The following is a 24,845-nucleotide window of genomic DNA, read 5'->3' on the forward strand; positions in this document are numbered from 1 at the left end:
GGGGGGGGGGTGGGGGGGGTGAGGGAGGCACAAAGTGGAGGGAAGAGTATGGAAATCAATTTCTCATGAAATGTGTCAAAAGATAAGCATTTAACTATTAAGAAAATAACATTTTGATAGCAGAGGCATAGGTGCATGCTTGTGCATGCTAATAGTTAGGGGACTATTTCTGAATCCTTAGGGGTTTTATAAGTTGGTCTCTCTCTATTCCTGAGGCAGGTAAGGAATGTGCTAATTAACTGGTACAAAATCATGTGTTAGCAGACTGTAAGGTATTACTGGTGGGTGTTATGAGACCCTGAGAAATAACCTTGAAAGCTTCAAGAGATAGTCAGGGAGTTGTGACCCTGATGAACCTTCTCAGGTCACGTTAAAGTGAAGTATTTTAAGTCATTCAGCCAAACTGTCCTTCTGAATTGTCTTCTCTGCCATTTTCTCTGGGTGTGCCCTGGGCAATAGTGAGCACTTGTGCAGGTATTTTAGCAGCTTTTTAGGTTGAAGTAGTGCTTGGTTGTCTGTCAAAAATGGTTTTCAGCATTAGCAGAAAACATGGTTTCATGTGTTACATAATTCTGACCTTATACAAAAGCTTGACTTGACTTGGAAAAGCTTTTTCCACAAACAACTGGTCTCAAAGTAGAAAGGATTCAAATTCTTGTCTTCAGCTTTCCTTTGAAGATTACAAAAAGCTCAGCCAAAAGCAGAAGACACTTCCCTAGAATTTTGCAGTCCTGTTCCTTGGGACATGCTGTCTCTTCCAAGATGCATGAAGAAAGATATTCTCTATTTAAGAATTCACCTTTACCTTACTGCTTTTTCCCCCCCCTCTTACCAGAAGGAAACAAACAGCAGCATGAGGGCCAGTTCTCTCTGTTTTAGGGTTTTGTGTGTAGCACATAAAGCTCATATAACAGATGGGATTGCATGACATGCAGCCCATCACAAGTAATCCTGTAACATGTGTGCTGGTTGTCCACAGCTATGGGGACACCAATGTTTAATTAAAGCAGTTGTGTTGTTTAAATACAACTCTGAGAAACTTCAGCAAGAAAAAAACCTCGTCCTGAGAGCGGTTTAAATGCCTTGTGCCTTCCCTGGGAGTCCCAAAGCTTGTTTTGCCTGGACTTTGGTGGGAACCTCATTTGTGGATTTTCTCCACGTTTATCCTTTGGCTGTGTGATGGTTTTGTTTAGACTGGGGAGGCATTATATTAGGAAGGGTTTTTTTTTTTTTTGAAAAGCTGATTTTTGGCCAAAGCTGGGTGAAACATCTTGGCTCGGGGAGGGCAGTGGTTACAGCAGCACTGAGCAATGTGGGAGCTCCTGGGTCATGAGCTGCTGTGGAATAGTTGTAGAGGGATGAGGAGAGGCTCTGGCACTCTCCTTCTCTTGAAGTGGTAGAGCTGGTGTTTTAAGAATAGAGCTGGGGAGCAAAAACGAGAACTCATTGTAAGGGAAGGGTAGAGGGAAGCAAATGTGCATTTCTGAAATGCCTGAATAAATGCAGCAGGGGAGGTAAGCTGGAGATGGGAATAAAGGGGTGAGACAAAACCTGGAAGTAAAATTCTTGGGCAAAGAAAACTTGTTTTCCAGAAGTGGAAATAGATATTGAGAAATAAAGCCCTGAGGGAAAGGCTGGTTCTTCAGAGAGATGAAAACACACATCTGGATATAAGTTTCTCAGATAAGAATGTGAAAGTGTAGAAAACAGCCCAATGAGCTTTTGGAATTGTGAGTTTTGATAGATAACATATGAAAAGACAGCAAAAGATAAGGAATAGTCAGAGGGTTTACGGTTTTTTGAAGGGGGATGGTTGTTTGGTGTTGGTTTTGGTTTTATGTTCATTTTTCCCCCCTGGAAAGTTCTTTAGCTAATTGCTTATGATGTTTGTTTTTTTTTTAAATGGATTACTCCCTGTTGATCTGAACTTCATTTTATAGGATAGATGTTTTCCAAGGTTGTTCTTCAGGTATGTAATAGGGTGAGTGCAAAGTGGTTTTATAAGCGTGAGTAGTTTCAGTAACTTGAAACATCAGATTTGTGTGCCAAGTCTTCCTTAGGAAAACTTGAGTTTTGAGTTCATTTAGCAAACATTGTGAAATCAATTCAGCTTCACTGCAGCAAGTCTGCTGTTGAAAACCAAAAGTGGGATGAGGATGGGGAGACAAGGAAGGTGGGAATCTACTTGAGAGTGAAGAAAGCTCTTTGTAAATTGGTTGTAACATCTGGTTGGTAAATTCAAGTCAATACAAACTCCCTTTGAAATTTCATTTCACATATTAAAACTGTCCTGTGTCTTTTGCTGCAACTTCTTGGCTTCATCTGCTCCTTAGTGGCCACAGCAGACCTGTTACACTCAAGGCGGTGGTATTTGGAAGGAATAGACTTGGTGAAACCGGATCCTTTATAAATTAAAAAAAGGGAAAAAAAAGGAAAAAAACCCCACCCTGAACAGCAACAAAAAGAAAAACCACAAACACAAACAGAGACCTCTCTTACCTTTCCAGGAAAAGATCTCCTGGGAAGGGTTTCCAGTCTGTGCATGTCTGAAAGGGAGCAGGGTGATGAAATCAAGGCTGGATTTTCATGCCAGACTTCACTAAAATCATTTGTTTGTTGGTGGAACTTCTTTCCAAGTCATCAAGGGTTTACAGCAGTTCAGAAGCAGGTGTGAAATATTTCAGGTCCTAAACATCAAGTTGTCTGTATTACTGAAGAGCACCTAAACACACAGCAGTTCCCTCAGTGTGAGATATTCAGTCTCACACCACGTCATTAAGTGAAATCCAGAATTAAATGCAAACATCAGACATTGCCTCTGTGGAATAAAGCAATGTGCATTATGCTGAAGTTTGCAGAAATGTGTTTTTCCCCTAGATGAGTCCAAAAGTGACAAAGATGGAAGCACAGACGCTTTTGTCATATCCTGATGAGATTGTCCATTTGATGAGTGAAAATGTGGCCCAAAGAATGTTTGTTGTCTGATTTCTCCCCGTTTGGCTGCTTGAGCTTTGGAATTGCATTGGGCTGATCTAACCACCTGATTGATGTCCTTGTAACCAGCTGGTGCCTCTGGGATCTGAAGGATGAGCTACAGTTTTAGGAGTTAAGTAGGAATTGCTAAGTAAAATCAAGAATTGAAAAGGAATAAGTAAAAATTTAAAGTTTTTGTATATGCAGTTGTTAATCTTGGTTGGGCTTTTTTAATATGAATTAAAATGATATTTGAGCTAATATGACACAGAACTGTACTTCTTCCCCTTTATAATCTGCACATCCTGGCTTCTTCATAGTAAACCATGTTTCTGTAGTGACTGTATTTTCAAGTTTTTTCTATAATTTTCTTTGTGCTTCAGATTTAAAGCTTTCTACTACTAAGCCCTCAACTCCTCCCAAAACCAGAAAACAACAAATATTTGTTTTGTTCTATTCTTTGTAGAAAAGGTAGAACCATAGAATTTTAAAGTTTGGGAGGGACTTCAGGAGGTCTCCTGGTCCAGAGCATGGAATTTGGACAGGAAAGTGTCCAGTTGGGCCTTGAAAACCACAGCACCTTTAGGAAGCCTGTTCCACAGCTCGGCTGTCCCGACAGCAATAAGGTTTTGTCATAAACAGCCACAATCTCCTAATTTTCAGGTTATGATCCTTGTATCCCTCCCCCTGTGTTGTACCTTGAAGAGCCCTGCTCTGTTTCCAGAGTAACCCCCTCTGAAGGGGTTGGAAGCTGCTCTTCAGTACCCAAAGCGAAGCTCCCTCAGACCCAGCTTCTGTAGCCAAACCCCTTGAGCACTTCTTTGGTATCTTACTGGCCTTGCTCAAGTCCATCAGGATCTTCCATGGCCAGAGGGGCTCCAAACTGGACTCAGTATTTATTCCCTGTGTGGTTGAGAAAGAGACTCTTCTCTATTAATCCACAGCTGTTACTTCACTATAGAAGGCAGCCAAGTTGCTCAAATATGATTTGACTTTGGTGAACCTGCTGCCTTTTCTCAGTCATTTTCTCTTCTGTTGGCCCAGAAACTTCTCCCAGTGGCATTTGCACTGACTTTCCCAGTAACAGCAGGCTGCTGCTGCCCAGTCTGCACTTTGCCTTGTCCTGCCTTTAAACTTTCTCCAGGGCAAAGGTGGGATTTGCCTGTGTCGGAGATGTCACAGCAAGGCTGTGCTCTATCAGCCAGACCTCTGCACCAGCAGATGGATCCTGCCTTCCCACAGGCTCATGTGGGTCAGGATTTCTTAGGTGATGCTTGACTTGGTCCTCTGCTGCTGCTGCCTGTTCCTCTCCTCCTTGAACACAGCCTTGAGACTGTCAGTGAAGACTCAGCTCAGAGAGGGCATTGAGCACCTCAGGCTGCCACTAAACCATCACATTTTGGGTATTAGTTTATAGCTAATGCTCTGCTAGAAGCTTTTCTTGATGTCCCTTGCCAGTTTGAGCTGCAGCTGAGCTTTGGCCTTCCTCACACCATCCCTGCACGTTTGGGCAGTGTTTCTGTGCTGCTCTGAACTGTGTGCTCCCCTTTCCCTGTGCTGGAGCTCTGCCATGAGATGCCCCTTTACCCAAGGTGTGATCTGGCACACGGGGTAGTGCCAGTGCCACCTCCACCTGTTTAATTCCCTCTGCAGACTCTCTTTGTCTTCCACAAGGGCGCAGGTGACACGACCAGGTGAGATCTGGAGCACACCCAGAGCAACTAAAAAAGTTTGGGAACAGGGGTGAAGGACACAGGAGTGTAAAATGTCCTGTTCAGCATTTATTTGTCAGTATAACATTTCCTTTCTATATAATCAGACCTGCAAACTGTAATAATTAGACAGGAATTCCTGCAGGCTGAGACAAACATGTATTTCCTTGGAAGAAGTGGAGTACTTGAATTACTCAATCCATTATGCTGCTCTCTGTGGGCCTTAGGTATGACTTCGACAAGAGTCTGCTCAACTGGAAATTCAGCCACTGCACAAGCTGCAAAAAGAAGTTTGGTTTTTTTTTTTTCATGATGTTTTTTTAACATCTGTAGCTTGCCAAGGAATTTCTTTCTCTTTTTTTTTTTTTTTTTTTTAATGAGGATGAGGACAGAAGCATGTCACCTGCAAGCAGTTCCAGATCATTTGGACAGTAAATGTATGTTATTAACCAAGCACTGCTGTAATGGGCTTGAGAATGGAGAGCTTATTCACAAAATTAGGGCACTTAACCTCTAGGATCCGTTTTCCCATTGTTCAACCAGAAAGAAAACAGTCTGAGTCATACCTGAAAGCCTCTGAAATCACAATGAACGATCTCACTTTTTTTTTTGCACTAAAAGCTGCGTGGTGGAGGTGTGTTACAAAAGTGAGGTGGACTGCAGCACAGGATTTGCACACTCCAGCTGTTGTGTGGCCACTTAATTACTATTTAAATTTTCCTGGAGGCTGAAACGATCCGGTGTCATGTGGTGCTGTCCGACAACTACAGCAAGAAGTATTAAGTGTTGAATTCCGAGTTAATTGCTATTCTGGCTTAAGATCCCCAGATTGCTGGATGCCAGTGTAACTGTGCAGATACACCGTGCAGTTGTTGCTGAACCTGTGCAGAATGTTTAGGAATCTTTTCAGGAGCTGGTGGTTGTGTTTTCTCTACCGATGTTCCTCCACCTGTGACTCTTTTTTACTGCAGATCAGGTCAGGGGTGGTCTGTTTTCTCCTACAAACCAAGTAGTTGAAGATCTCCCTTTAACCTTTTACTTAAGTTCAAAATCTCTCTCATCCTCTCTCTGTTCACGTGTCACATGCTACGTGGAGGGCTTTAAATCTTTTACTTCCATAGAACTGGCTGATGTGCAGTGTTCAGGGAGTGCCAGTCTTTCAAGAACTCAGAAAAAAAAAATATTTCTCATGCTCCTTTGCAAAGTCAACTGTTTAAGAAGAGGAAAAACTCTGAAGTCTTACAGAGCTGAAATGTATTTTAAAAAAAAATGAAATTGGTTCAGCTGAATATGATTTTGAAGTTTCTGTCTTTCTTTACAAGTGATGTTCATACTTGCCCATGTGACTTGGAAACTGCTGGAAATTGTGTATTTCATAAAATCCAGTCCCAGGAATTCATTTCCTGCGTTGCAAAATATGTTAAATCTGAAGATATGCAGATTGTGCTGCCAGAGGGCTTCAGGGTAGCGTTATAATTGAGTAGTTTATCACAGTAACTTTGAAGTTCTTGGACTGAAGGCATAGGAAAATTGCCAAGTGCTTCCTATAGGGAATATGGTCATTTAAGGTTAAGAGGCTAGTGGCAGTCCATAGCCATTAAAGGCAAATTATCTGCATAGCAGAAATCCTGGAAAATGGTTAAAATAATAAAACAGATACTGGGTGTGTAAAGACTGCAAAGGGCAGCCAAAAGCTACTCTGTGGGTACATTCACACATGGGAGTGGATTTTTGTCCTTTTACTGGTTATGGTTGTTGGTGTGTTCCCAAACTAAGAACTAAAGCACTCAAGAGAGGAGGCTTTACTGAACTACTCGTTGCCTCCAGCTCCACAGGAACTTTCCTAAAAATCAAGAGGGTATTTCTTATGGCTTTTAAGTTTCTAGAGTGCAATAGGTAGCTAGGTCAGTGGTGGAAAAAAAAATGCATTACCCGTGAAAAATGCAGGTTTCTTCCAGCTCAGGTGCTGAGTGTTTGTGTTCGTGGTTACCTGGCAGGGTGACTGGGGGCTGGGAAAACAAATCCAACAGGAAAGCTTATGACTCAGCTGTCATTCCAGCTAGTTTGGGTTGACACAGTCCCAGAATCACAGAATATGCTGAGTTGCAATGGACCCACAGCTATCATGGTCCTATAGCAGTGTTATGGCACAGGAAAAGCTTTGTTTCCCAAGAATAGGGGCTGCTGTAGCTATGTGGAGGAGTTGGGCTAATGAAAAATATCAGTAACTGCTCAGATTCAGGAATCCAGGTTCAATTGTTATCGCTCGAATTTTTAGCTCCCACATTTTGAATGTTGATTTATCATTGAAAGTCAAATCCCTTGGAATGTGTTACAAATTATTCAGAGCAAAGGATGTGTGCTATAACCTCAAAACAGATGCTCTTAAATTTCTTGGAATATTATTTTTCTTCTGCTCTTCGTGAACTTCTGGGTGTTCCATGACTTGTGTCCCAGGTGAGGTTTGTTTTGATGGGAGTCCCAGCTGGTGTGTTGGATCCTGATCTGTTGGTTCTTTAGGGGACAAGAGAGGTTTTTATTAATTCCTAAGTGCATTGTTGCGTGTGACAAAAAAATGTTATGCATTCCTTCTTGGAAAATACCAAAAATGAGATGAAGAGAAATGCACCTTCCCTGTAGATTACAGGGGGGTGTTGGTTTAATCAAGATTCCTCTCAGAGCGTTGGGTTCTGGGCTGATTTGTTTGTCCCAAATGTGACCTGTGTGTGTAGCTTTGAACTGGTGTGAGGCAGCCACTTTGAAAGCTCAGCAGGAACAGAAACTAAACTTTGTTTGAGGTTCTATGACTCAAAATGAATATTTACCTTACTTGGGAAGCAGTTGGACAGGAAAGAATCCTTAGTGCTGTTTAACTTGGTAAGAGCTGTCTTTTGAAGTCTATGGCAGTTAATTTTTCCTTAAATGCAGTTTCTCTGCTGCTCTCATTGAGTTCTTTATTAATATAAACAATCAAATATCTGAGGACTTCAATGAGGTCTACTGCTCCTTCTCCTTAGATATTTTCAATATATATGCATTTTTGTTTTGTGTAATGTTTTCTTAAGTTAAAGAAAAGGGAATTAATAAATATTTTGTGAAATACTGCCCGTCTAGGACTTGTGTTTGTCATTGAAATGCAAAATCAGCTACTGCCATGAAATTACTGGGCATCAGAGATGTTCAGTTTTGTTGTTAGGAGTGAGAGTTTTCTGAAAGGGAGGAGAACTTTGTTGCTCTAGAACACTTAGTGATAATAAATGGCTTTAACCAAATGCAGTAATTGTGTTCCTTCTCGAAGGGGAACTAAATTTAAGCAGCTTCTTTTCCGACCAAAAGCTGACAGCGTTAGCTCTGAAGTCTGGTGGTTTTTTCAGACCAGAAAAAAATTGTAACTAAAAAAAAAAGAAAAGGCACAAAGTAGTAGCTTGTTTAGAGCAAATACACCACTTGCAGTAAGAACATCAGGGTGAGAGTCTTTTATTCACCTGTGAACTTGTACAGTGCCCAAATATGAGGGACTTCAAAACCAGACCATTACAGAGAGAAAACTGGTTTCTATCCTTTAGTAAGGCTGTTGAATTTGGCTTCTGTGTGCCTGGAAAAGCTTAACTGGGCAGCCAGAGACAGCTCCAAAATGGGCAGTTGATTAGAAAACTCCAAACCTTTTGAAGAGTTGAGGAATTAAGTCAGGGATTCACCTGGGCATGTTCAAGAGTTATAACTCTGATGATGGCCCAAGTTTCTGATAATCCTGGAGACTATAATACAGAGAGGGCTTAGCAAGTAGCAAAATGATATCTGACAATGATAGGAACTTGCTGTTACTGGTGTAACCTTAGAATTTGGCATCTTACTAGTGTTGGTTTGAATCTTTGCATCCTCGTATATATAAAAGGATTTGAATTTTGTATAAGGTGTTTTTATTTATATGTAACTACTGAATTACTGAGCTGAAGATTGCGCAAGACTTCAGCATCTAATGGCTGTTGTTGTTGGCTCTTCTGTCAGAGCTGTGATGTTCATTGTGGGGGTGATGTGGTGTCAAACTCAATTGTGATCTTGTACATCAGAGGAGTGGAGGCTCAGAGCTGGCTAAGATGAGGGTGTGGATTTGCCAAGGTATGTGAGTCTGGAAGGCTGAAGCACCAAGCGTGAAGTGGCAAGTGGATTTACTTCTCAAATCATAAACTTTATCCGGTCCAAGGACGAGGGTGGGGCTGAGATCAGTGTCTGGATGTTTTGGAAGAGCTGAGTGGCTGAGCAGAGTCATCATCAGCTGAAATTTAAGTAACGTAGCCGAGGAAATCTGTGCACTCCTGGCATGCTCCAGAGAATGCTGGTGCTTTAAAACACTTAAAAGTCTGTCTTAAAGTTACTTGATTGTCTTTAGAGAAGAATGAAAGATGAAGCAATCCAGAGGAATTCTTGCTATGAAGCAGGATTTGCTCCAGTTGCTCCAAGCATCCCTGTTTGTAATAAGTGTGTACGTTGTGTGACTCAGTCTTCAGCATCTACAAAATATGTATTGGATTAAATTGTTATTAGAACATAGCAGAGGACATGGTTATGAGTAAAGCTCCCTTTAATAGTTCATCTGAACTCACTTTCATGAGGTCTCGTACTGTTCTAGTCCAGTTCATGTTTCTATTCCCATTTAAACGATTCTTTCCACATCAGTTTTCTTAAAGCTGCCACTGCACCTGCATTGACCTTGACATGTTTTATCCTAAAAAAACCCCCAACAAACCAACAATCAGAAAATGGATTGATGAGAGAGACTGAACACCAAAAGCTTTACCAGAGCTGGTATAGATGACGGTTCTGATTTCTTTTTAAGTGAGTGATACCAACCTTGCTGCTGACACTCCACGAGAGACCTGCGTTCTTTAATGGAGTTTTCTTGGATGTTCTCAGATGATGAGACAATACTGTTTGAATGTGAAATGACAGAGCAGTATCTGGGCTTGTGTATGGGGAGGTAGATGTGCTGAGTAAGATCCAAGATCTGCTTGGCCCCACATTGTACCCAAAATGCAGGAATTCTGCACAATAAGAGTTTTATGTGGAATTATTTCATCTGGACATAGATATGTGTTAAATTCACCTTTGCAGTATTATTTTCTTCATATCTTTGACCCAGCTGATTTCTTTTCCAAGAAATCCTTTTGGTTCCAATAGTCCCTTTGAACGCTGATGGGTTTGAAAGCCAACCAAGGTTGCATGTTAAGGTTTAGCTCTTTGTAGTTGAAACCCACTAGTGAGCCCATAATCAGCTGCCAAACTTTATAAAGGAAACATAAAATATTATGTTGCCCACAAATACCAGCTGTAAACCACTAATGTCTGCATAGGTTCAGTAACTTCAGAGTCACAAAGTTTAATTGACTAATGGGGTAACCTGTGGCAATCTGCTGCTCTGCAGCCAGGGGTTAGACCTACTGTGAGCTGCAGGAGGAAGTTTTACATAGTGGTTCATCCCAGTTTTACTCTGTTTTTCTTCAAATGGCAGATAAGCCTTGAGGAAAAACATGCTGGCAAGGGCCAGTGTTCAGAAGGTAAGCACTGTTTTTAAAGCAGAGGCAGCAGTTATCAATTAAATCAAAATGGTTTGAGGAAAGCGATCTTCGTGAAGAATGGCTCTCCTAAAGTTGGAGCTCTGTGCAAGTAATTTGACTGACAGAAATGGAAACCTTTGACTTAGATAATAACCTTGGCCAAGGGAGCAATAGAATTGATACTGTGTGTGCAGTGTAGGCTGTGCCGGTCTGTAGGAGCAGAGCAAGAAGCAGTCTCAAGATATGGATTGATCAAGCAATGTTCAAGTTTTTGTCAGAGTAGGGAGCTGCAGATTTCACCAGGGGAAGGATTCTGAGTGTCCTGGGGGCTGAAAGCAGAGAGGAATAGTGCTGATGTGTGGGATTGGTGCCTGGGACTGGGCAGGAGGGGTGGTGTGGTGGAGAGATTGCTCTGTGTGTGTGGCAGGAATGGAAGTTCTTGGTGCACTTGTTCAAGCTGAGTAAAGCTGGGCTGATGATCAGGTCTTACCAAAATGCACAAAACCTGTGGCCACTGACACTGTGTTGCCCTGTACACCTTGGCTGGTTCCTGCCTGCCTCAGGGGATTCCAACCAGCTTCGTGCCATGCTTTGCTGGAGCTTCTCTGAGATAAAGGCAAGGTGATGGAATTCCACTTGTGGTGGAATGCCATGAAAAGCCAATGGGGAACAACATACAAGTCAAATACAGGCTATTTTAAGCGTTGTTTACTCCCTGCACCAGTGAGAGGTTAATGATGCACCAGGGTGGAGGGACTGAACTGGGAACAGAAGGGGAAATTAAGCTGGTAAATCTGAAAAATATAGGCAGTGATTCAAAGGTAAAAAGCATGATTTAATAGTAAAGATAAAGACAAATGGAAGAGAATAATTAGTGCAGGCAATGAAAGTGCCCTGTAGATGCTTTGTGGGTTTTAGTGTTTTTAGTGTTTTAGGATACTGGCTGCCTTGTTCATGTAGCTGAACTGTAGGAACTTCTCCCCCATCTTTTCCTTATCTTTATCCTTATTTTCCATCTGTGCTAAAGAAAATATTTTCCTGACAGGAGAATGTACTTCTTGTGTTATAGGAATATGTCTTGTGCTAAGATGCATAAACTCTTAAAGTTTATTATATCTGTTCTTAAACCATTTTATGACTTAAGGATTCTATTAGTATTGTTTTGATGTCTATCAAAAGTAGAACATTAAACACTTATTTCTCTAATGTATCACATACTTCTTTAATCCTGTTAAAGAAAATGGTAAGCTGGGACCTATGACACCAATAAATATTCAAGTCATCTGAGTAGAAATACACTTAGAGGTCACTGAAATAACTTGTCCTCACCTCAGATTTTGTGTGGCCCAAGTTTCTTGCAGCAGGTTGAACTCACTTGGTTTAGAATAACCTTGGAGTCTGATTTTGATTTTGGGGCCTAGGACTCCTGTTTCAGCTGCATAACAACTGGGCCTTGAATATATACAGCTTCTTACAGGACTGTAGGCTTTGAGGGAGAAAGAAGCTTTATGCATTTTTTCTTGGAAAATACCAATACTAGAAATAGAAGTGGAAGAAACTTCATGCATGAGAGCAGCATAATTGGAGGAGGAGACAAAACATATCAGTATTGATGACTTGCTTTTTGAGATTTTAATGGAAATGTTCATTTGTACAGTTGGAGCAGCTGGGAGATGCTCCAGTGACTGAAATACTTTCTGCTAATGGAATTTTGGGTGTCAGTTATAGTGTCTGAATGCTGCTTTCTTTTTCCTCTGCAGTGATCTAGAAAAAAATAACATCACGAGAATCACGAAGACGGACTTTGCGGGGCTGAAGAACCTCCGTGTCTTGTGAGTATAACACGAAACTTGTTGTTCTTTTACAAGACTGTGTTAGTACTGAGATGTCCTTAATTGTAGAGAGCAAATGGTGGTAATTTCTACACATTATTCAGTTGTTGGTGTTCTTTTAAACCAGGCAACTGGAACAGTTTGTGATGTGAAACAGTAAATTTTAGTTCTGCACTCAAGTGAGTGCAGTTTGAGTTATTTAATTCTTTCCTACTGGCTTTTAATTAAACCTGTGGTAAAATCTTTGTCCACTATACAATCATTATGCATAAACCAATGATACTGAAACACTAGCAAACAGGACTTTCAGATTTTGGTCACTTTAAGGTACAGGCACATCAATAGCACTTTTGCAGAAGATTTTTGCAGGAGTTCATTAAGCAGAGCTGTAGAAGTTGTACAGAAGGAAAGCTCTGAATTGTTTTAGTTTAGTATGCAGTAATATAAATATTTTAGGTGGGGCTATCTCATGATCTCAAAGTATCAGTCAAGAGCTTAACCATGCTCCTAAATGGGCCTTGAACATTGTAAGGGGAAACATGAGTTTGTCATTCCTGGTTTTGCATTTTCTCTTACCTGAATCTCAAACAGCACCACTAAGTTCATGATGACAAGTTTTCCTTTGAGTAGCTTCTAAAATAAGGCCTTAAAACTGCAACAGTTGAACTGTTACAATCATTTAGTGATAATTCAACTAATTATTGAAGTCCTGCTAAGGAAAAGGCAAGTCATTTTTTCTGCTACCTTAACACTTTTGAACAACTTGTCATACACTAAGGAAACAGTTCAAGCCTATTGAATGACTTTGTGTTCCTGTGGTGTTTCTCTCATCTGTAGCAGTGGAGTTGTTTAGATTTCCCTTGGCTCCCATCCCAACTGTCAATACCATTTTGGGAGTCTATTCAAATAAATGAACTATACTATATTAATGCCAGTAGTTGTTTTGTTTTTGTTGGGTGTTTATACTGTCAGACATTGTCTAATGTCTGTCATTTATGCCCTTCACAATAAGCAGAATGTACAACTGCTTTTCTTATATGACTTTGTTTGTCCTATGTTCATTATGAGTTTATGTAACTCATTTGCTCAACCTTGGAGTAGCGTGGTGTTTGCCACAGAATTCACTGGGAATAAAACACTCTTCAAGTTTTTCTTAATTTTTTTTCTTTTTGGATTCTTCATAATTCTGGCAATTCTACATCACTCAACTCCTATTTTCCCTCTTTTCCTCCCCCCCATGTCTGTTGGGGGTATGGTGGGAAGCACAAACATGCAGCCTGTCTCAGTGATCCTAGACAGGTATCCTAGTCCTATTTGCAGACATCAGAATGAGGACTAGAAACAAGTGATCTGCAACAAACACAACAGCACAGCAGAAAACAAAAATCTTCTGGTCTCAAACAAACAACATGGAAGATATTCCTTTGTACAACTTTTCCTTTTATCCCTCAAAACTCCATCTTTTTTCCTTAGGCAGTTTGCCCCTTTGTTCAGATGTTCAGATTTTCCTCAGTTTTATTTTTTTGACCTTCATACACAGTCTTAGCTGTGGAACACTCTCTTTGCTGCCTGTCCTCTCTGCTACTCTGCAGCTGAACAGCTCTGAGCATCCTCAGAGAACTGAGGGAGAGGAGTGGCTGTTCAGAACAGGCAAGGACAGTCCTTTCTCCCTGGTCTTCGCTGAGCCCAGACTTACTGTGTGTTAAGTTCTTCCTTCTTAGCTTGAGCTAAAACCACATGGGACATTCAGAGATGTTTTAGTCCCTGCACACAAGGGCTCCTACAGAGGCAGAAATGGGGCAGTGCTGGAAGGCAGCACCGAGGGAGGGGAAAAGCTCGGCTCAGTGGGACTGTTGGTGTCTGTTCCTTGGCTTCCACTTCACCCCCAGAGCATTTCTGCTGTGTGAATGAGTAGCCATCCCCTGCACAGTGTCAATCAAAGAGAAGTCAGCCTCCTTTGCTTATAATTTATCCCTGCCTTGGTTTCAGGGTGTGCAGCAAAGCAGGATCAGGCACAGTGCAAAGCTGGGGCTCATCCCTTGTGATTTTACACCCTGTGGGACTGTTTGAAGTTGTCACACAGGTGCCTGGGCTCTATTCCTGAGGGAGATTGCATCCCTTTGGATTACTTACCAGGGTTTGCTCTGGAGAAAGCCTGAAATCTGTGAAGAACAAAGTCTGGACAGAAAAAAGGAACATTTCCATTGAGTGAACTCCTGCTGCGGGCACCACAAGTCAGTTATCTCGGTTATGTTACAGAGGATGTAACAACCAATCTCTAGGCCAACAGCTTTCTGAGCAAAAGGGTTATGGTTATAGAATTTTAGAAACAGAAATATTGACAAATCTGGCAGTCAGGAGGCAATTTTGGAGCAGTTTCCTCTCAGTGACCAAGGGAAAGAGTACTCTGTCCAGGTTTTAAAATAATCTCCAGTTACAACTGTTACTGACACTTCTGTGAAAAGCACTTTTATAACATATGAGGAGAAGTGGGGAAGCTCTTATATTGTGTTAAAATTAACTGGTATTTTTGGAATTGCAGGCACTTGGAAGAGAATCAGATTAGTGTGATAGAACGTGGAGCTTTTCAGGATCTGAAACAACTTGAGCGACTGTAAGTATCTCTATTTATGCACCTGTGGAAAAGCTACAGTTTTTCTACCTCACTGTTAGTGGCCATCCACAATATTTCATGATTATGAAATTAACCTTCTTCTGGAAAAACAGAGATGAGTGCCTGCCTAAATTAAAGTATGCTTTTAAGTATTGCTAAATTTATATTACATGATAGCTAATAACTGAAATAAATGTAGAGGTGCTTGCCAAGAAAATAGAACTGGCAATGAAACCAGAGCCTCAATAACATCATCAAAATGACATTATCTGGGCAACTCTTAAATCTGATATGTGGGTGAAAAGATTTTTTATCATTATTTCAAATTATTATATATATTTGTATTTTTATATATGTGTCTTTGCTAATGGAAGTTGGAATTCTCTCCCTAGAGATCCGCAGTATTTCTAAAACTGCCTTTGTACTTACTCTTCTGATGAGCTTCATCATAACGCCAGTGATTCAGGGTGTCATGCCAGGCTTGCAAAACAGACTGTAGCTTTCCTCTGCTTTTGACAGCAGTTGAGTTTACTCAGAAAAGGTGAATATAAGTCTCTTAATCCAGAATCGATTTATAGAAAACTGGTGGCCCTGCCAAAGTATAAACTTAAATATCAAAAAGGACAAAAGTAATGCCATCTCCAACTGCTGCTCTGAGCTGGGCATGAAACTACAGTAATTCTGTCTGCTGACGGTGGGAGCAGAAAAAAAATCTGTAATGCTGAAATACTTTGGGGAATTACTCTTTGTTAGAGGTAGGTGATGAGAACAATATCACAAGCTGGTTTGGAATGCAGGGGGTTTTTATGCTTGATTGGGAAGTGTTATCTGCCAGGCATTTCTTGCAGGACTCGTTATTTTCTCACTGATATTTTCTAAAGCAGCTTTCAAGAGTTAAGTGCCGACTAGCAATTGTTCAAGAGGAGTCTGGAGTATTGAGCATATGTATTAAAGCTGTTTCAGATGATCTCAGGATTAGATTTGCATTTGAGTTGTTGAACTAGTGCACTGAACTTTGAAAATTAATTTACTCAGGATTTTTTGTTGTGCATTAGAAAGCTCCATTTACGGCAATAAGGGAGATGAATTTCAAATTCTGATTATAAGCCATTTTTACCTATATTCCATTAGAAAGTACTTTTAGGAGCAGGGTTTTGCCACAGCTGATTTATTTCAGTAAAAAGAACATCACAGATTAGTTTTCTAAAATTAAGCAGAGCCTGATATTGTAGAAAACTGTTTGTTCACATTCTAACTCATCTTGGAGAGTCAGTATCCTAACTAAGTCCTAGTTTAAAGCTTATATTTTTGTGTATGCATGTATATAATACTACGTCTTTCTCATATTTATCTTTAGATAAAGTTTCATTTAGTTATGAAATGAGTTTTGAAATAATTTTAGGAGAAGGACTGGCAATCAGTAGCCAGAAATGATACTCAAGTGTCATCTTGGTGTGCTTTTCTGCACAGCCTGCTCTGTCAGCAAATGAAAACAATATATTTTGTGAAAGCAGAAGTTGGGAAATACGATACCTTTAATAGTGTCTCTTTAAGTCTGTGATATTTGAAAGTCTTACTTTTCTTTTTTCCCCCCTGTGCGAACTCTTAACTTGGCCTGTTGAACATTCTGCATCTCTGCTTCTCTTTTAGGATTGCCTGTCATTAAAATATTTCCTAAATTAATGTAGTATGAAAGGGAGGCCTGGAAACGTGCGGCTTTTTGGGATTTTAGCTTAAATCACTTTTAGGACAAAACTGTAAATCTGGCTTTTTTGCTATGAGTCAGTAGGCTTTGGAGAATGAACTGTGGAAAGTTTGGCGACACTTATAAAGGGTAAATTGCAACATTTTAGGTAACATTAAGGCTGTTTTATTAAGTATTGTCAAACATTGCAAAATGCTAATGAAGAAAGTATGCTGGTTGCATTTGAAAAAACCAACAAACTGGCTTTTTTCCATTTAATTTCTTTCAAATAATGAATAAAAATCACTTATATTGCTTCGATTTTTTTGGACTAACATTCTTTTTTGATCTGTCGAAGTGGATGCAAAAGCAATCATTAACGTATTTTTAAACAAAGCAGCTGCATTGGGTCAGACTTTAAAGAACAGGAGTAATTTCTATTCCTGGCAAAATACCATATATAAAGGTTTTCCATTCAAAGTAAGAGTGGAAGTGTGTTGTTCCACTTCTCACCTCATGGCAGTCATTTGAAGGGCATAACCCTGGGTGAATGTTGGATCTCGTTATATTTTCACTTGTCTGGATATTGAAGCAACTGCATTGTTACCATCTGAGCAAATTAGCAGAATTTTGTTTGCCGTGTCCTGCACAACCGTCCAAGTAAACCTTAAATAAGGTGTCTTTAGAGCTGTTACCCACTGCTGCCAAATGCACCATGGGGATGGCCCTCCAGTTGTTTGGGTTTTGCTCTGGGTGTATTTTTTGTGGGATAGCAATGCTCACAATGCCAGGGGAGCAGGATATTGTCAAAATTGTACGTTGGCTCAAAGTTTGGCCATATCAGTTGAAGGAAGGACATCATGCAGAGTTTGGTAAAATGACAGCACAAAGCTGACAAGTGAAGCCTTGGGGAAGGTAGAAGCCACTTCTTGCTTTGGAATGTTTGTACTCAGCTTTCCAAGTCTGCAGCAATTTTCCCCATTGCCTCTTAGCAGAACTCAGTGTTTTCAGTGTGAGTTGTCCTGTTGAATCCTGAGATTCAGAAACCTTGAGAGTGACCAGCAGTACTCATCGTGGAAAAGCCAAAGTGTTTTTAGTGCTTTTATTGCAATAAGTTTTATGTAGTTTTATTCCAGAACATAAAGCTGAGTGGTGAGGTAGCTGACCATAAAAAGTCAAGCAGCTGAGACAACACTAACAGCCATAATTTTTGCACACAGCTTAACTACCCACTTCATTTTACACTCTCACTGAGCCTGGGACCAACCAGCTCCTGGGCAGTGTAATCCTGGAAAACTTGTGAGTCAATGGACTGCTCTGAGGTGCTGGAATGACTTCAGTGAGTCTCTCAGGCTGCTCAGCTTCTCCCAGGGTTCTCTGGCCGTCTCATCTCGTGTGCCAAGAGGATCAAGAAGCAACAGGCTTGGGGTGGGCCCAGAGGATGAATTGACATTTCTTCCAGAGCCAGATGTGTGTGACACATCCATGTGAAAAATGAGGCAGGATATGAGACACCAAAGTAGCTCTGAAGTTCTTCTTTCTGAAAAGGGCTCCTAATTGATGTGGGATGATAGACTGGCCAGGGCAGATATGTGCATCTGTTCAGTAAGTGTTTAGGGAGGAGTTCTGGTAAAACTTGGTTGTACCACTTGCAAATTCTGATAGTCTGCCCTACTTGCCAGGGTAACAGTCTTACCACAGTGTCCGTGCCTGGTGGACAGAAGCTTTCAGGAACTGTAGGTGTTGGGGGTTTTTTTCCTATTTCTCTTCAGTGATTTTTTTTCCTGGTAGTTAACTGTGACTGATGTTGTTTTCTGTGGTTGGATGTATTGTGCACGTGCCCATCCAAACAGAGTGCTGTGCTGGCACAAAGTGTTTAAACCCAACTCTATTTTGGATTTTGGCGGTTCAGTTTCGTGGTTTTAGGGTAAAACGCTCGTGGAACTTCATATGCCGAGAGGATCAAGAAGCAACAGGCGAAACTGGTGGGCCTAAAAGATGAACTGACATTTCTCCCAGAGCCAGATGTATGTCACACATTTGTGTGAAAAATGAGGCAGGATATAAGACACCAACAGATCCTGACTTTTCCACGGCCAACTGCCAGAAATTGTCACGTAGCTGTATAATCTTCAAAAGACTGGACTTTGGCTGATGGCTGGTTCTTTCTACTCAAATTAGTGTCTTTAACTAGCATAAAAGATCTCAACATCTGAAAGCACTAAAACTGTGTTTTTGTTGTTTAGGGGAGTGGGGGGAGAAATGTATAAGCATGGCCAAATCTTCTCAAAGCTGGGAAAAATAATTAGCTTTAAGAAAAAAGCAAAAAGCTAGAATCCAAATTTTAACCCCAGCATATACAATGTATGGTTTTGGTTTTGTCCACATGAAGACAGAGGTTAAAATGGAAATTATATTTGACTTGTAACTGCAGAGATGCTACTATATATTGAGTCTTTGTAGGCAGCTTCCTAAATGCTTGATTACGATATTAAAGTATATTTATTTGGCACAGTGTACTGTAAAATTGCTATTAGTGACCAAAGATGCTGAGGAGAAGAATAAGTTGTTAGGTGATGCTTCACAATCTGGATCTCATAAATTGAGGTTGAGCAGGCTTTAAATAAATCATGTAATACAAAAAGCATCTTCCATAATTACCGTGCTGAGAGGAGAGGTTGGTAGGTGCTGCAGAGCAGTCAGCAAAGCAATAAAAGCATTGGACAGTTCTTTGCTGTTCTAAACAAAAGCAAATCTTTGGCAGCCTGGACAAAGCCACAGTGTTTATGCAGGGTTTGCAGCGTGTGCAGTTGGGATGTTTTTCTGGGGCTGTGTACACTGCTCGTCTAAGGAGCCACATGGATCTGTAAAGATGTCAGACAGTTTGAATGTAACCTTTCAGAAAAAAAGCTTTATTGCTTTCTGTCACCATTTCCCTTTGTCATTATGGGTAACATATCTAATTGGAAATCCACGATCATAAAATGCTTATCTGTAAAGGCAGGAGAACAAAAACACACTGAAATGCATTTAGAGCTGTGATCTGATGTTTAATCAATTTTATTACTTGCATACTTCCCTCTTCCTTCTCCAACTACCACAGTGAGTTGATGTAGGACCAGGTTTGCTGCCAAACTGCCCGGGAGCTGGTGGTGCTGTAGGAGAACTGCTCAGCTTTTGCCTGTGTCCTGCTGCCAGGACAGCTCTTCACACTCAGCCTTTCCCCTCTGGGGTGTGAAAGGTAAATTGGAGGCGTCTGGAAGCTCTGGTGTCTCTGCAGGAGGAGGGTTGGCTTTCTTTGTGTTCAAACCAAAGACAGTGGCATCACCTCTGACTCTTTAGGAACTGGGTGTTCCATGTGTCAAAACTTGAGTTGGTCTTTCCTGCTGGGCAGAATCACTGCTGCAAAGCCCACCATCATTAGGGTGGAATAATCCTGTACTTAGTTCTTGTGCTGCATCTGTGAGCCAGCAATCTGAAGCTCCTTGCTGCATTGACTGCCTGCAAGTTAAAGTAATATTTAGTGAGGTTAGTTAATATTTAATTAATATTGGTAATAACTTTTGTCCCATGTCTTCTGAGAAATTATTCCAGTCAAAAAAAAGAAAAGAAAAAAAAAAGGAATCCTGTAACTAAAGGATGACAAAGGAGTCTCTCTCACCTTCCATTTTCAGGAAAGTTTAGCATTGTCTTTCAAATGAGTGTCTGTGTGAGTGTTTACATTGTGGGAATGTCCAAGGTGAGGAGCCAGAATGTTTTGGGTGGGAGTATCTGACAGGGTGCAAGTGGTTTTATTCCTGGATTCTGACAGGACAATCCTGGAGAATGGAGCACTCTGTGCTGGAGAATATTCCCAGTATTATTTGAATCACTTCCATTCCTTTTTACTCTCCAGTCTGGGGTTTATCCAAGGCTTTCCTTTCAGGTAGTGTCTTTCAAAGCTGTGAATGTATTTGGAAGGATTATTTGGGTACAGTCTTACTGCTTTGCTCAAGAATTGTGTTGTTTTGGAGTGTGGGTCTTCGGTTTTAAGTGGCTGTATTCTATTTACTGCTTCATGTTGTTATCAGGACTTTATCTGCATGGTTTTCTGACCTTGATAACAATAGAGCAACACCCTCATGTAACAGCTTTCTAAATTAACAAGTTCCTTCATCAAATTGTTGCACAGAGTTCCACAGTTTGATGCTGATTCTGGCTCAGAGCAGAAGACCAGAGGAAGGCTCAGTGTCCTCTCTCAGTTGTACTCTGGAGGGATGTTCACTTACTCTGTCTGCAGAGTACAGAAATCATACTGAGCAAAGAGATCTCCACTGAGGGCTAATAAATACACTGAACCTTCATCCAGATGAGAAAAGGTGGGAAGCTGGCAAAGCTGCAGAGGAGAATCCTACCTTCCTGTCTTCTATAATCTGCATATTGGCACTGGTGGAGATGGGATACAGAGCTGGCTGGATTCTAAGTCAGTTCCTGTACTGGGTGATTTCTGATTTTCATCTGCTGCAAGAAACTGAGCTGCTTATCACCTTTTCCAAACCCCCTTCTGCCTCTCCTGAGCTGGCTGACCACCCTTCAGGTGTGAGGGATATGCTGTCCCCTCCATGAGGGGGCTGAGATGCTTTGGCAAGTTGTGCTGCTTTTTCCTGCCTGGAGCAGAGATGCTTAATGGACTTCCAGCTGCCCTTCATCCCACACAGAAGCTCACTCTGGATATCTGGATTTAAAGAGCTGTCAAGTCACCGGCAAGGAATCCCTGTTTCCTGTAAGACTTGCTTAACAAAAACCCAGGCAAGATCAGCAGCTTCCCTGAGGAATGTGACTGATAATGAGAAGATAAAATAATAGATGTGAATTTTATTCATTATGTATAATGGAAACTGCTATGCAATATGCAAATAGTGTATTGCTGAGCTGTGTGATCAGTGCCTCAGTTTACATTTAGAATCACACAGGACAAAAACAGTAGCAAGGACAGGGGAGCTCTTGGTGTATCCACATGGAGGGTGTGTCTCTACAGATAAAAGAATAAAATAGATATGGACAGGCTGAGCGTGAATAGTGCACTTCAGTCAGTCACTGGGGAGGAGAGTAAGTACTGTGTCATACTGAGTCACATCTTGGCTCAAGCTGATTGCTCACCTTTGTTAATTCTTGGAAGGAAAGAAGGAAGCTCATTAATTTTATATTGCTTTTGATTCAGCGTTGTGTGCTGCTCTTGGCTCAAAGAGCCAAAATAAATGTTCCCAAGATATGGCTCACATACTTCACTTATCTGTCAATACTGTGCTCTGGCTGCTCTGGAAGATTTCACTGAGATGTATTTTTTTGACACTACTTAACTGGCAGTAATTTAGAGAAATGTTAGTCATTTGTGTAAATGATACATCAGATATGGTCAGGAATGATTATTTTTCTTTTCTGGTTGAAAGAACTCCCTCTCTGCTGTTCCCACAATTCAGATATGCAGTCAATAAACAAAATTGTTGTGAGAGGAGGAGAATTCGCAACTATTAGTGCAAAAAGTCATCCTTTTTGGAAAGGAATGTTGCAAGATGTCTAGTAGGTATGTTTCCATGTAGAGTCAAGCTCCTCAAAACACTTAAGAATTGAAGAAAATACTCAAATACGGCCTAGTTCATGCAGATACCCAGTTCACAGTCAATAATATATTTCATCATGTAAACTAATTTTTCAGAAAAATTTTACTTTACTTTGGCTGTAGTACAGTGGTAGTGTTACCACAAGGCTGTGGGATCACTATGACTTTGAAATGAAAGAATTCATGTTATTTTTCAGAAAGGCAAAATAGAAAGTGTTTTGGGGGGTAATTTACTGTAATCCTGGTAATATGTATTGTACTCATGTTTAGAACTCGATATGATGCAATATAAATCTGCAACATAGCAGGGCTGCAATAGATATACACACAGAGGCACTTGGGTAACATCCATGTCTTGGGCTCTCAGGATTAATTAGTGTTTACCTTCTCCTGTGAATGGGGGGGGCTTGCAGGTAGAACTTGTTTAGTTTTTGGGACCAGCAGTGGTTCAAGTCTCTAAGCACAGATCACGAGTGGAGTAAGACTGTGGTGAAAAAAAGCCAACATGAAACAGCTCCTAGAAGTGAAACCTGGTCATTCTGAGAGGTCCCCAGTCTGGGTTTTGCCTGTAGAGAAAGTCAGTCTCCTGTTTAGTGTCTTAATAAAGCTGTTTGTGGTTTTATTCCAAGTGTTCCAGTAGAGTTTAAACCACATTGTGAAAAGGTCAGTTATGCTTTCGGTGATGTTTCTAAAAATTCGCTTATAGAAGTGTAAGAAAAAGCTTTAGCACACACAAAAAAATCTATGTGGGGCTTTTTTGGAGGTGACTTTGTTGTTCTGTGGGCACTGGATGCTTGAAAAACAGTCAAGCTCAGCCCTGTCATGTGCTCTGAGCGTGGTATTACCTCAAACGAGAGGCATCTGCGGTTTGGAGCTTGATGTTGAGCTTTTTTATTCCTTATATTAAAGCATATAACTTTAGTTTTCACTGAAATTAGTCAAGCATGATTTCAGACATTGAAAGATGTGTCTTTGCACACAGAGGAGCTGCTGTTTGATGTGAGTACAGGTTATATGCTTGGAAGGGGCTTATGTTTCTGATGATGGTTTGAGAAAAAAGTTGAAAGTGCCTTGCCTTTTGTATTATCCTCTTAAAAGTATGGCAAGCTGTCAGTTTGCCAAACAGTTCTACCATTGCTGCACTTGACGTTTCAGGGCTGGAAAAGTAGGTGCAGCTGAATTCAGGGAGGGAATCACAGTCAGCTTGGTAAACCTTGCTTCAAGTATATCAGGTTTGATAATATGTGTCCCTGCAGATCAGAAAAACACTGGGACTGTACTTGGTGTGAGTGGCACAGACAGACTTCAGTGGTAGAAATTATATCCTTTTAGTATTGAGAAGTACCTTGCATGAGTGCAGGTCTTGTCCAAGCAATCTGGAGATAAAATAGAAAGAACTGGTAAAAAGGAACAAGTGTTGAGCAACTGATGGTTTGTGAGCTCCCTGCACTACCTCCTGCTTCGGCTTTTTACTGGACCGTCTTTATTTAATAAGAATTTTTTAAGCCTCTAGCAGTGATAAATTAGTTCAAAGATTAATGTCTCCCTCTCTTTCTTGTCCTTGAGTCAAGTGAATAAGAACTGCATTGCTTTGTGTTTATTTTTATGGGTCTGCTGTTGAAATAAATTTTCAAGTGGTGCAGTAGCTGTCACTGTCTTACCCTTTGGGGACTATTCAGTGAATAAAATAATGAGAAACCACTTATTCTTTGAAGATGTGTTGAGGTTCTATTTTCTAATTGGGAATGTGCATTTGGGAAAATGATAGTTCCCAATAACTGTTTATGTACTTTGGACTCCTGCAGGGCACCAATATCCTCAAATTTCATAGTTTGCCCTGTCTGTAGCACATAATTATATAGTTATATATTACTCAACCATTGCTGGACAGCCAAGCTCTTGGTTATTGTTGGTCCAGGAGTGAACTTTTTACTTCTTTTGTAAACATTAAATTAAAAAAAAAAAAAATATAAAGAATTGGCCCCTCTTTTCCGAGGGAAGCCATTAGCAGCTCTGTCAATAGGCCTGCACAGGAGGAGTCCAAACACAGGAAAAGTGCAGGAGAGGCAAAGGGCAGGCAGCAAGAAAGCAGGATGCATGCTTCAGTGAGTGGGGTTTGGTTTGCATTAGTACATCTGACCAGGGCTACAAAACAAAAGAGGTTTATTTTAACAACATGAAAATAAACGAACCTGATTGCATCAAAAACATTTTCATAGTAGGTCACTGACCCACAAGAACTCGTGGAAAAACAAATTTGGGTCTCGTTTCTGTTGACAAGAGGTTCTGTAACCACAGGATTCTCGAGCTTCTGAAAGCAGTGGTTACAGAGCAAGTGGGATAAGGACACTTCCACTACAATGGAGCCATAACTCAGCTGGAGTAGCTGATCAGCACTGGACATTACATCAGAGTTTTTAAACCTTCTTCTTTCCTGTGGTTTGTTTGTTTGATTTTTAGCAGGGTTTTTTATACTTGATGAAGATTTATGGAGGTATTTGCTTAAGGAAAACACTCGAGGATTTAGGAGTAATTTCTTTCAGATCTGTAGGAAATACTTGAATGTCTGTGTTACTGTTGGGTAAGAACTTCTGCATCACTGGTCTGGAATTATTTGGGTGAACTTTATTTAGCTTAAGTAATTTTATCAAAAGGGTTTTGCTTCTTTGAGCTTCCTCATATTAGAAGGATTATGCTGCTTGCCATCTCAGAAATACCCTGAGTGTTGGCTGAATTTCATGCTGTGGAGCACAGCAATCCTTAAATAATCCTGTTCCTGAGTGAAACAGTGATGAACTCTAAGTACTTAACCTCTTTTTGTTCTTGGAGAAGACATGAATATGTTAATCTTGAAGCCTTTCTATCCTTGGTGAGAT

At 40.7% G+C, this 24,845-nt stretch overlaps 1 protein-coding gene across 1 annotated transcript in view; it reads left to right on the forward strand.

Moving 5' to 3' along the window:
• SLIT3 (slit guidance ligand 3) overlaps positions 1-24,845 on the forward strand; it is a 482,804-nt gene that overhangs the window by 8,704 nt on the left and 449,255 nt on the right. Inside the window, exons 2-3 of the mRNA XM_027892706.1 lie at positions 12,001-12,072; positions 14,615-14,686. Of these exons, the coding sequence (XP_027748507.1) occupies positions 12,001-12,072; positions 14,615-14,686 (144 nt within the window). The remainder of the gene's footprint in view (positions 1-12,000; positions 12,073-14,614; positions 14,687-24,845) is intronic.

Source organism: Empidonax traillii, unplaced genomic scaffold (genome assembly GCF_003031625.1).
Source record: "Empidonax traillii isolate 1590-97213 ecotype Southwest subspecies unplaced genomic scaffold, ASM303162v1 scaffold364:size1245619, whole genome shotgun sequence".
In the NCBI taxonomy this organism is placed as follows: Eukaryota; Metazoa; Chordata; class Aves; order Passeriformes; family Tyrannidae; genus Empidonax; species Empidonax traillii.